General features: G+C 42.9%; 1 protein-coding gene across 2 annotated transcripts in view; it reads right to left on the reverse strand.

Moving 5' to 3' along the window:
* Window positions 1-13,845, reverse strand: part of ADGRA3 (adhesion G protein-coupled receptor A3) — a 99,475-nt gene that overhangs the window by 54,675 nt on the left and 30,955 nt on the right. For both annotated transcript variants that reach the window (XM_068278087.1, XM_068278095.1), the window contains exons 3-4: window positions 9,265-9,336; window positions 6,181-6,252 (exon numbers count right to left, since the gene is read on the reverse strand). In XM_068278087.1, coding sequence (XP_068134188.1) covers window positions 6,181-6,252; window positions 9,265-9,336 — 144 coding nt within the window. The remainder of the gene's footprint in view (window positions 1-6,180; window positions 6,253-9,264; window positions 9,337-13,845) is intronic.

Below are 13,845 nucleotides of genomic sequence, written 5' to 3' on the forward strand. Positions count from 1 at the left end.
CAACAAACATACTGTATATGGTCTTATACAGGACAGCGCTAACCATCGACGCTGGTGGAGCATCACTAAGATGTGGTACGTAGCAGGACCCATGGGGGGAAAAAACCCACTTCCTTACTATCAGTAGAGCTTACCACAGACATTGTGGTAACAATGTGTGGACTCCAGTCACTAAATATAGTAGAACAGTCAGCCTCATTTCATACGTTTTTTTGTCATGAACACTTTCTAGGGGCCCAACAGCCAGCTCTGGAGCCCTGGGAAATTGCCCAGTTTACCTCTTTGGAAGCACCAGCCCATCTTGGATCTAATGGAGGAAATCATAAAATCTTGCATAGATGTAGGAATACAGCAGTTTCACAGATACATGTTCCAACTTGGCTATTTAACATCCTAGCAAATACTCTGCAGACCAGAATGTTGGCACTGGCAGTAGCTTTTACACAGGCTCATTATTATCATCAGAGAAGGCCTAAAATGAAATTTCCCTTCCTATAATCAGTCAAGTACCTTCAAAAACAATCTAGAATGAACACAAAGTCCTTGCTTAGTGATATTTCTCAGCTTTCCAGAAAAGAACATTGACTTTCAGATTCACACTTCAAGTAACGGAAGAATGAACAACGCTTGGAACATTATAAAAAACACATTAAAATTTCCTGTCCTGATTCTCCACATTTGGTAAACATTTGTTCTACTTGTTTTGGAAGTTAGAAATATTTTTAGGTCTGTGATGTTTAAGTCACAAAACAGAGCCGAGGCATGTTAGAAAGGGAGATGCATGTAGAATGTGTCAAGTCTACCAAAGTGTTTTTACTCCAAACGTCTGAAATTCTTATTGGTTTCAAAAAAATCTGAAATACAGAAAGGAATATCGAGACTTGTGAGATGCTTGCTGGTGTCATAAACCCTATGATAGTCATGTTAAAACCAGACTCCGGACAAAACATTTATTATTTCTATATTTGTAATTTTTAGCTTTGGACAGAGTGCATATTAGCATCTCAGTCACTTTATATCTGTGAACCAGTTCTTAAGCGTTCCCTCCTTTCCACACCCAGTGACACCAAAAGCATTGATGTAAGAACTGGGTGTCCAGTGGGAGTAACGGTGTGTACACATGTATGATTAAAGTCACCTTTAGGAATCAGGATTTAAAGTGAACCTCCGGACTAAAAATCTACTCAGCAGAACTGAAAAGGCTTGGTGTTTCTTTAACAGTGTCACAGCATCAGAACTTTGTTTTTCTTACCAAAGCATCATTTTTAGCTGCATTTTTAGCTAAGCTCCACCCATCAAAGAAAAAAAAACCCAGGCTTTTTTTTTCCTGATGCTGTGCAGAGCATGATGGGATTTCCTATGTTGTTATTCCCATTGCCTAGCAACTGGGAGAGGCGCTCAGGACACAGGACAGTTGGAACTGTATCTCATGCTCCCTGTAACCTCCTTTCAACCAAAAAGTTGGCTGCCCTCATGAAATCAAACATTTGCCTGTTTTTTTTAAATAGTGTGGGTAAGAGATTATATTACCTATCTATTTTAATTAACATAACTAATGTAACTTAATGACAGTGTGTTTGTTTAGGCTGGAGTTCCTCATCTCCCTAGCCTACAGGTATTTGGTTACTATGGAAAAGAGGAGGAGGGATGGCGGCATGGCGCACAACGGAGTGGTTTGCTTAGGCTGGGTGAGTAGGGGGGGAACCATCGGTTAAGCCTGTGCTTCGCCAAGATGATCTGTCTCTCCAGATCTCTTGGGGACGCTTCGTGGTCGTCGTACACATGCAAGATTCTTGGCAGAGATGGCCACCTCGGCAGAGAACCCTCTAGCATGTGCATAAGGTTTTACTCTAAATCAAAGATATAAATGTGTATTGCCTCTGTCCATGTTGAGAGATTTAACCACTTCATAGCAATGAAAACAATTTTAACTTCTCTTTGATATCAAAACAAAGATCTAAGTTTGTGCTGTAGTTGGTTGACAAACACATCACAGTAGAGTCTCAATTATTCGGCAACGACAGGGATAGGCAGATGCCGGATAAGTATACTTTCTGGTTGCTTGAGACTTCATATTAAATATAAGCCTAACTAAAACAGTACTTTACCCATCTCTATACACACACCATGAACTCTGTATTATAAATGTTAAAATACAGTCATTGAAAGAATATTAACCTTGGGGGAGCCGTGGAACCCAGTCCTTATACACAGCAGAGCCCACAAACAACCTAAGAAGGTGGCCTTCACCAATGTGAGGGCTGCCAGTGGTTTGTGCAGGTTAGTTGAGATTGCTGGTTGGTCGAGTTCCAGATAATCGGGACTCTGCTGTACTAAAAGTAGCTGTGGCAGGTTTCTTTTTCAGAAGTAACCCAGCTGCACAGTCTAGATAGGGATTTCACAATCCATTGATATTACTGGTAACACAGGTATTGGCTCTTATTCAATTCACTTAGGCTACTTTCCCACCAAGACGTTGCGTTTTAGGAGACGTTATGGTCGCAAAGTATGGTGGTGTTGAAGTTGGATGTCAGATTGAGCTGCGTTATGCAGCTCTCAAAGCAGCCGCTCCAGGTTAGTGATAGGAAGTCCGATCTTTTTAAGGATTCGGATCATTTGAACCGAATCATTTGAATCATTTTACTAGGGAAGCAGACTGGGGGTGAAATGACTAGCAGGACAGGACTTTCCCTGCACTGTACATTCTGTATGTTCCTGTTTCTTCCAGACAGACATCCACTGTGAACCGAATCTTTCATTGTGATGATCCGGATTATTCGACTCACAAAAAAAAATCTGGATCAAATGAACGATTCGTTCATGATCCGGACAACACTACGAGTTCCACCACCAGTCACTACAGTGCAGTGAATATTAATTAGCCATGTGGCTGGCCGCCTCCAACATTACTGAGCATGTGCAAACAGTCTAACGTGGCTTAGCCCAGTATAACGTACAGCATGCAGCACTTTGTTTAATCATGCTGTGTTACAATGTAACGCAACGTACTGTGAACAGCACATTGATTTTACAGTGCTGTGAGTTAGGCTGCGTTACTGGCTGCTGTAACGTGGGACTTTAACGTCCCACTGTGAAACCAGCCTAAGGCTCAACACACACCATACAATCTTGGTTGTTCAATCTTACCACTTTTATGTAGTATAAGAGCTTATCCAATCAATTATACAAGGTATTTTCAATCTGTTGGCCCTTATACTACATAGATTTGGTAAATCTGTACAACCAAGATTGTATGGTGTGTGTTGAGCTTTAGTCTCCAAAGTTTTCTCCTCTGAGATAAATTTTCATCTTCTGGTTAAAATCATTTTTAAATTACTCTGCAACTGGATAAGTAGGTGAAAAAGTTCCGTCAGAAGTATTGTATTACTTGCTGGTGACTTTAAAGGCATTTTATTGATAAGGTGCAAAAATATCACCTAGGGGGAAATGTAGGCGAAAAAAAAAAAAAGGAGTTTAATAAAGGCCATAGACTACATACACCAAGAGGAACATGGGGACCACTTGACACCCCCCTTGCCTTGTGCCAACTCCATGCTGGAAATGAAGGTTAATCAGATGTACATCTAAGAAGCATACTGGTTACATCTTACAACTTCTATAAAAAGGGATTATGCTGTAATAATGCAGTGGTGTAGCCACTGGTCATACATTTCTCCAGGGCTGTGGAGTCGGGGCAATTTTGGGTGCCTGGAGTCGGAGTCGGGAAAAAATGCACCGACTCCTAATGAACTTAAACTGTAATTAAAATAGAAAATATGATAAAATGTTCTATTTCTCAGATAATAGTCTTCATAAATAATTTATACATACAGTAATAGCTGTGCTTCGTCCACAAAAATAAAATAAACCAATCAAAATTAGTTACTTGTGCTGCTTCAATAAAGCAGTCCCCGAATTTTTAAAGTCAGATATACACATCTGATTGTGACTGTATATATGATGTGTACACAGGAATCTCTTATATATACTAAATAACATCTATGCTGTAAGTATAAAGCCTGATGTGTAGCCGTGTCACTAACAGAGATGGTCAATGAGATGGAAATAATTCTGCGTGGATTCGGATTTATGCAAATGTACTCATTTGCTGATGAAATCAAATAATTTGATATGTGGTTAAAATTTGGTTTTGCGACTATGAATTAAATGGTACCTGAGAAGGATGAAAAGAAAAGTTTTATACATACCTGGGGCTTCCTCAGGCTAATCAGTCCCTCACTGTCCACCTCCACCACCTGGATCTTCTGCTAGGAGTCCTGGTAATTCATCTAGTCAGTGCAGACCGGCCGCATGCCGCTTCCACAGCCAGGAGCGTTCTGCACCTGTGCAATAGTACTGCGCAGGTGTAGTACGCTTCCGGCGACGGAGTATGTGCATGCGCACTACGCCAGACTGGCTGAAGTACCTGGACTCACATAAATTTTTTATTTTTAAAAAAAAAAATACAGTAAAAAAAAAACAAAACAAAAAAAAAAAACCAACAACAAATAGTTACCCAAGGGTCTAAACTTTTTAAATATGCATGTCAAAAGAGTATGTTATTATATTATTTAAAATTATAAGCTTATAAATAGTGATGGACGCAAATTGAAAAAAATGCACCTTTATTTCTAAATGAAATATCGGCACCATAAATTGTGATAGGGACATCGTTTAAACGGTGTAATAACCAGGACAGATGGGCAAATAAAAAATACATGGGTTTTAATTATGGTAGCGTATATTAATTTCAAACTATAATGGCCAAAAACTGAGAAATAATGATTTTTTTTCATTTCTTTCTTAATCTTCCTGTTTACAAAAAAATAATTCTTAGCAAAATGTACTACCCAAAGAAAGCCTAATTAGTGGCGCGAAAAAACAAGATATAGATCAATTCATTGTGATAAGTAGCAATAAAGTTATAGGTGAATGAATGGGAGGTGAACGCTGCTCGGATGCATGAGATTTTCGGTGCTGAACCGGATATTATATACTACCACCATTTTTTTTTTTACTAGAACAGCAAAGGGTTAAACACAGGACTAGAGGTGGCCATACACTGGTCGATTTGCCATCAGATCGACCAACAGATAGATCCCTCTCTGATCGAATCTGATCAGAGAGGGATCACATGGCTGCCTTTACTGCAAACAGATTGTGAATCGATTTCAGCATGAAACCGATCACAATCTGTGAAGCTGCTGCCGCCCCCTGCATACATTACCTGATTCGGCCGGTGCGAGTCCCCTGGTCTCCGCTGTCTTCTTCTCCGCTGGCGCTCTACTGTTTAAATTTCCTGCCGGTACAGGAAGTTTAGTGAAGCCTGCCGGACTCGGAGCCCAGCGGAGAAGAAGACAACGGAGATAGTGACAATAATGTATTGCCGCTCTATTGCGTCAGTCGTCAGGCATTCAAACGCCGCACTTCCGACCTGCCGGCGATCAAGCAAAATCTTCCGCACGAATGGATCGACAGGAACGATCGATTTCGGACAGAAATCGAATCTGCTGTAAATCGCCAGGAAAATCGTTAGGTGTATGGGCCCCCTTAGAAGCTCAGTGCAGAGAAAGCTGGAAGCATCCAAACTGGAGATAATGTTATCTTGTGTTTACTTAATTGTATCAAGTGAGGAATGTAAAAAGTTCTCTCCTGAAGACAGTCAGACAATCAGAAAGCATTTCTGCTTGCATTAGAAGATGAATAAAGCAGTTATGAATAAAATGCAAAGTCAGTGCTCACAGCAAAAAAGGACTTTGGAAACTTGTAATTTCTAAATGAATAATAATAGTTATGCACAAAAGCAAATATGATAACCGTATTGCATGTAAAAAGTAGGAAAACATGTTTTTATTGAATATTATGTCAGGGTTTTATACCGCTTTAAGTAGTATAAGGTTTGCTGATGAAACAACACTTTTTTTTGCATGGGCCCTTTTGCCACAGAAGTAACAGCAGCACTCAGCTAAGCCAAGCATTCCTTTTTGTAGCCAGTGGACAAGGAGTGCTGGGTGTGGTTAGTTTGGGCAGGTGTCACCTCTCAATGTCTGTAGGCACCTTCCTTCAGCATACAGAGATCACGATTGCTCTTCTACATACACAGTTAAAAGATACAATTTCTAATAAAATAGTTTCATTCTATATACCAGTTAAAAGGAATGATGACAAAACTGCACTTACAGTCTAACCAAGTTGGGAAGACCTTTAAATAGATCAGCATTGAGGCATCCAATCCGGTTATTGGCAAGGTCTCTATAAAACACAATTTCAAAAACACAATTCTCATTAATAAGTTATTTCAAATGTAACTACATTGTGCTGAAGGAAGGAAAGAAGGAAATAAAGAATGATGTTGGCTTTAGAAAGTGTTGCCAGAGATAACAATTTAAATTGAATGTGATTCTGAACAGAAAACTGTGTTTAAAGGACACAGGAACCAAAAGGGATACAGAGGCTGCCATATTTATTTTCTTTTAAACCATACTAGTTTCCTGGCAGTCCTGCTGGTCTCTTTGGCTGCAGTAGTATCTGTATCACACAACTGAAACAAGCATGCGGCTGATCCAGTCAGAAACACCTGATCTGAATGCTTGTTCAGGGTCTATGCCTAAAGGTATTGGAGAAAGGATCAGTAGGGCTGCCAGGCACCTAATATGGTTTAAAAAATAAATATTGCAGACTTCATATCAGTCCCACTTCAGGTTTCCTTTAAAGTGGAGGAAAGGTGGGGGGGGGGGGGGGGGAAAGGCTGCGCATCCCTAAACACATGATGCAATTGAATAGTTAATCGCACAGGCATACACCGCCCTTGCCAGACTGAAAAGTGCATGCCCTGCATCCAAGACAAGTGCTAACATTTATTAAACTAGGAGGTACTTTAGCTTCCAATATGGTTTGCATGCAAAGTATATTATACTAGACACTTGCGCCAAGTGTCTAGTATAATATACTTTGCATGCAAACCATATTGGAAGCTAAAGCACCTCCTAGTTTAATAAATGTTAGCACTTGTCTTGGATGCAGGGCATGCACTTTTCAGTCTGGCAAGGGCGGTGTATGCCTGTGCGATTAACTATTCAATTGCAACATATGTTTAGGGATGCGCAGCCTTTCCCCCCCACCTTTCCTTAACTTTGTAACTGTCAGGTTAGCTGCTCCCAGCCCCTCCTCCTGAGTTTCCTGTTTGCATGATAAGTAGTAGCAGATTTGCATATGATTTGCATCTGAATTGAATGCGAAGTGTGCAGAAAGTCTATATAGGTGCTACACACTGAGCTGGTGGTCATTTCAGATGCAGCCTTAGTGGTATGCGCTGGCGTTCTCCTTGCTGTTCCTTTAAAGTGGAACTGAAGATTAGTTAAAAACAAACAGTTTCACTTACCCAGGGCTTCCCCAAGCCCCCTGTAGCCGCCCAGTCCCGCACCGCTCCACCACGATCCTCCGTTCTCCGCCGCAGTACAGTTTAGTTACTGCCGACGGCAACTGCGCCTGCCCAGCCCTGGCCGCGCATATACTTCTTCGCATTACCATCCTGCAGCAGACGGTGATGCGAAGAAGGATACGTGTGGCCAGGGCTGCGCAGCAGTTGCCATGGACTTACAAGTCAGCAGTAACGAAACAGAAGAATGGAAGATCATAGAGGACTGGCACGGGACAGGGCAGCTGAAGGGGGCTTGGGGATGCCCCGGGTAAGTGAAACTGTTGGTCTTTAACTAATCTTCAGTTCCGCTTTAAGTCTTACCCACCAGGCTGTGCTGTCTGCTCCCTATAATGCAGCTCCACAGAGCACCAGCAGATCCCCTGAGGATATGAAGCTGGATGCATGTTGGCAACACATCAATTCTACATAACTGCACACAGGTACAGAAGCCAGTATGATGTAATCAGGGGGTGTGACCAGTCATCCACAACCCCAAGTGCAAAAAGGAAAAATCGGACCCACTGAGGCTCTCAGCACTTTTTTTTTTTTTTTTTTTTATTAGTTAGTCAAGACTGCACAGCCTATAATATAAGTAAGGTGGTGATTAAGGCCCTATTTACATTTAAAGGACAACTGAAGTCAGAGAGATATGGAGGCTGCCATATTTATTCCCCTTTAAAGAAACACAGAAGTCTCCTAAAATTCAGCTTTTTATTGCAAAAACCTCTTTAACATTATTGCCCTAACTAAAACGCTGCATCCCAGCAGTTGAACTATAAGTAAAATCGCCCCCAACTCCCCTCGCAAAATCTACGACTTTCTTGGTCGTGGATCTTGCTGCCCCGGGAGGCAGAGCTGCAGCTGAAAGCTCTGCCTCTACAGGAAGCGCTCCCCAAGTGTGCCCCGGGGAGTTTGGGCCAATTTAGTTACAGTTCAGCCGCGGGGATGCAGCATTTTAGTTAGGGCAATAATGTTAAAGAGGTTTTTGCAATAAAAACCTGAATTTTAGGAGACTTCAGAGTCTCTTTAAGCAATACCAGTTGCCTGGCAGTCCTGCTGACCCTCTACCTCTAATACTTTTAGTCATAGACCCTGAGCAAGCATGTGGCATATCAGGCATTTCTGACATTGTCAGATCTGACAAGCTTAGCTGCATGCTCGTTTCTGGTGTGATTCAGGCACTACTGCAGCCAAACAGATCAGCTGGGCTGCCAGGCAACTGGCATTGCTCTTTCACTTCAGTTGTCCTTTAATGCGTTATGTGGAATTGTGCTGGGTTGCATCGCATTGTATCCCATTGGCAAAATGTGCCGCATTAAGTGTAAATAAAGCCTCATTCTTTCTCTACTTGTTAGAATAGGATTCTATGGTTGCTAGGAATACACATTTGTATTTAGATATATAGAATTTCTAATGCAATCCCTGGAATAAATATAAATCAATAGACAATACAAATGTATCATTCACGGTTTATTTACTGTCATTTTTATTTATAGCAGTGTCCCCCTGAAAAACACTCCTGTCAGTTTTATAGATAAAGACTGGCAGATGGTATTGGATATCCAAGTATATTCATATTGCCAGACTTCAAAGGGTTTCCATTTTTTGAAAAAGGCAGAAAGTAAAATCGACCTTCTGTCTACTTAAGGAACCCGAGAACTGGGCTGTATCTTGATTCAATCTGCTCCGTGACACAGAGTACAAAGGAACAAATTCACAGGCTGGCAGGCTTGCAAAATAAATTGTTTAAATGTGCTCTGCGGTGAGGACATGGAAATGAAAAGTACAGCAGCTCTTATTTTTAGTCATACAGCTATTGGCTCATCTACAAGCTCAATACTTACAGTCGCTTCAGAGAAGTTAGTCCTGAAAAGGCACCAGGCTCGATTACGCTAATCAAGTTATTCCGGAGATCCCTGCAGATCAAACAAAGGGACAGAATGAGTACAGTAAACCTATATACGTTAGTCTCAGCATTGCAGCTATATTCCAGGACAATACTTTGTACTCAGCCTGTCCTCCCTGAACGTTTCATAGAGGTTGGTGCTTATGTAAGCAGCAGGGACAGCCATACTATCCCAGGGGAAAAAAACACATGTATTTTTTGGACTAGAAGGGCTTGTTCACACCTAGAGCGTTTTTTTGTTTGTTTGTTTTTTAGCACCAGCGATTTTGAAAATCGCCCTAAATGCGCTTGTGTGATGATTCCCTATTAGAGTGTCCACATATGAGCGCTTCGATTCCGACCTGCTCCAAAAAGTGCTGTCTGTACCAGTTTGGCTCAATTAAAGGAATAGGGAAATCGCAAAGTGCTTGAAAAAGCACTTTAACGATTTCCCCAGCATTTTCATGAATAACTACATTGTATTTATTAATTTCCAGGTGAAGAGTTCACTTCCTGACTGACGTCAGGAAGTGATAAAAAATGATCTGCAAAAGTGCTTATAAAGCGTAGGGAAGGCAATCACAAAAAAAGCGCTGGTGATTTATAATGTGAACATAGCTTCAGACTCACCTTTTTCCCCCCCAAAAAACTGTGTGTGTGTGTGTGGGGGGGGGGGGGGGGGGGGATTCACTGTGTCTTATATATATAGTCCAAATGCAGGGAGTTCCTGACTTGCGAATGCCAGTCAATATGAACCTCCAACCCACCGCAATGTCAGGGACTCCCTGTACTGTGCCCATGCAGAGGAGGACACAGGGGGACACAAGGAGGACAGAGGCGGACACATGGGGGACAGAGGAGGCCACATGGAGACACAAGGGGGCATGATCCACAAGATACCCCTTCACGATGGATGCACCAGGTTTAGTATATATTTTTTCCCTGCTTTTTTGTCTTCTAAACCTAGGTGCGTGCTATGGTCAGGAGCGTCTTATAGACCGAAAAATACGGTAACATGAATTGTACGGTCTACATTTTGATTTCAGTGAATGTTATATAGTAAATAAAGAGAAAACAGTTTCAGGCATTTCCATCTTTACTGCCTCTGACTGAAGCCAATCCTGTTGTAATTTCCTTAGTCTTTTTTTCTCCTAGAAACTGCACTGTCATATCTAGGTTGCTTTGAAAACACGTGAGCACAACACAGATCCTATTTCAGCCAATCAGTGAGGAGCAGGAATGTGGGAGGGGAGATAACAAGCTTCCCTCTCGTTGGCAACATACCAAATAGAGCCAGGGGGACTGAGATAAAATTTATTACAGAAGAAACATTTACTGTATGATTATATTGGAATGCTTGCATTACAGAGTGAGGTTGTAGACTGCATAATAAACACAAAGCAGTGGGTAAATGGATTGATTTTATAGCTGTCAATCCCGCTTTGATATTTTTGGCAGGTTTCTTTTTGGCAGGGTAATTAACTTCGCCCATACAAATTGTAGACTGTGGTGGGAGATTAGATTCTGAGTCCATATGAAGGATGGAGAAATAATATGAATTGGTCTTTGGGCAGCATTCCAGTGCTATATAATGAAAGGAAATGCATACTTTTCCACTAGTGTAAATATTAAACACTGATCACTTCCTGTCGGGAAGTCAACTGTAGCGCAATACATGAGCAGCTCCAGAGCTGTAACAGGTACGACTGTGTATTGCAGCCGGGTAAAGTAACTGCAAGTAACAAAGATGACAGATTTTATGTATTTATTAATTATGGTAGATAAAGCTATGCTCTGGCAATGCCAATTATATATAGACACTGTCCATTCTCATAGCATCTGCATCCGGGAAAAATAGTTCAGGTTCCATATTTGCATTCCACTTACTGCAACTGATCAAACAGATCGGCTGCAGAATCACAAGTAGAATTATTATTTATTATTAAGTATTTTTTATAGCGCCAGCATCTTCCGCAGCACTGTACAGAGTATACTCTTGTCACTTAACTGTCCCTCAGAGGGGCTCACAATCTAATCCCTACCATAGTCATATGTATGTATCGTGTAGTGTATGTATCGTAGTCTAGGGCCAATTTAGGGAGAAGCCAATTAACTTTTCTGTATGTTTTTGGGATGTGGGAGGAGAACATACAAACTCCTTGCAGATGTAGACCTGGCTGGGATTTGAACCAGGGACCAAGCGTTGCAAGGCGAGAGCGCTAACCACTACACCACCGTGCTGCCCAATCAGTGAATATGTCCATTTCTCTAATGTGAAAATGGCCAGGTCTTTTCTGATAGTGTGCCTAGAGGAACTGTTGCGGTTTAAAATCAAAAGGGTGATCATATCAAATATTGATTTGATTAAAGGTGTGTACACACCTGTGATTGATGGCGCCATCAATCCATCGCGAGAATCGCTTGTGCGTTGCGAGCCTGCGGCTGCTGCACACATGCCGGATTATCAGTTGAAGCGGTTGTTATAGGCCGCCTCAGCTAACTCGAGTCAGGCGTGTGCACACGGCTTTAGGCTTCTAATCTGTTAAAGGCCTCTTGCACACTGCAAGCGATTCCGATTCAGATTCTGCTTTTCAAACAGTTTTTACATCCGATTCAGATTCCGATTTGCAGTGTGCAGGGAACAAACTGCAAATCTGAATCGGAATCAGAAGTAAAAACAGATTAAAAAGCGGAATCTGAATCACTTGCAGTGTGCAAGAGGCCAAAGGATGTTGCATTGATAAAAAGTAAACTATTGCCACTTCTATTTATAAAAGCATATATGTTCAAAGCACTTTTTCACACATATCTGTATTGTATATTTATATACTGTACATATTTGTGGAGCAGGTGTGTATATCATTTTTGTTTTTATGAGAAATCACCCTTTTTTAATCTTGGAGATCCACCTTGCATCATTACATTTAAGAATCCCGTGCAGTTTCAGTTTGTGTGATGTACGTGTTAACGACGGTCACACCCTGTTCTAACTGCACAATTAATCCACCAGTTTAATGAGAAGGATATTCAAGATCTGGCATCACAAGCACAATGCCTGAAAGCTAATTCAGGATGCAGCTATACATAGAAGTGGCATTGCTGGGATTCTGTTCATAGGGAATGTCAGCGAACATTTTCCAGGCAGCAGCCAGTGACAGCACATACACAGGGTGATCAGGGTGCAGCCTGTGTATAGGACTGTGTGACGGGGAGATCAGGGTGCAGCCTGTGTATAGGACCGTGTGACGGGGAGATCAGGGTGCAGCCTGTGTATAGGATTGTGTGACGGGGTGATCAGGGTGCAGACTGTGTATAGGATTGTGTGACGGGGTGATCAGGGTGCAGACTGTGTATAGGATTGTGTGACGGGGTGATCAGGGTGCAGACTGTGTATAGGATTGTGTGACGGGGTGATCAGGGTGCAGCCTGTGTATAGGACTGTGTGACGGGGAGATCAGGGTGCAGCCTGTGTATAGGACTGTGTGATGGGGTGATCGGGGTGCAGCCTGTGTATAGGATTCTGTGACAGGGAGATCAGGGTGAAGCCTGTGTATAGGACCATGTGACGGGGAGATCAGGGTGCAGCCTGTGTATAGGACTGTGTGACGGGGAGATCAGGGTGCAGCCTGTGTATAGGACCGTGTGACGGGGAGATCAGGGTGCAGCCTGTGTATAGGATTGTGTGACAGGGTGATCAGGGTGCAGACTGTGTATAGGATTGTGTGACGGGGTGATCAGGGTGCAGACTGTGTATAGGATTGTGTGACGGGGAGATCCGGGTGCAGCCTGTGTATAGGACTGTGTGACGGGGAGATCAGGGTGCAGCCTGTGTATAGGACTGTGTGATGGGGTGATCGGGGTGCAGCCTGTGTATAGGATTCTGTGACAGGGAGATCAGGGTGAAGCCTGTGTATAGGACCATGTGACGGGGAGATCAGGGTGCAGCCTGTGTATAGGACTGTGTGACGGGGAGATCAGGGTGCAGCCTGTGTATAGGACCGTGTGACGGGGAGATCAGGGTGCAGCCTGTGTATAGGATTGTGTGACGGGGTGATCAGGGTGCAGACTGTGTATAGGACCGAGTGACAGGGAGATCAGGGCGCAGCCTGTGTATAGGATTGTGTGACTGGGTGATCAGGGTGCAGCCTGTGTATAGGACTGTGTGACGGGGTGATCAGGGTGCAGAATGTGTATAGGATTGTGTGACGGGGTGATCAGGGTGCAGCCTGTGTATAGGACTGTGTGACGGGGAGATCAGGGTGCAGCCGGTGTATAGGACTGTGTGACGGGGTGATCGGGGTGCAGCCTGTGTATAGGACCGTGTGACGGGGAGATCAGGGTGCAGCCTGTGTATAGGACTGTGTGATGGGGTGATCGGGGTGCAGCCTGTGTATAGGATTCTGTGACAGGGAGATCAGGGTGAAGCCTGTGTATAGGACTGTGTGACGGGGAGATCAGGGTGCAGCCTGTGTATAGGACCGTGTGACGGGGAGATCAGGGTGCAGCCTGTGTATAGGACCGTGTGACGGGGAGATCAGGG

The sequence above is a fragment of the Hyperolius riggenbachi genome, chromosome 1 (assembly GCF_040937935.1).
Source record: "Hyperolius riggenbachi isolate aHypRig1 chromosome 1, aHypRig1.pri, whole genome shotgun sequence".
Classification (NCBI taxonomy): domain Eukaryota; kingdom Metazoa; phylum Chordata; class Amphibia; order Anura; family Hyperoliidae; genus Hyperolius; species Hyperolius riggenbachi.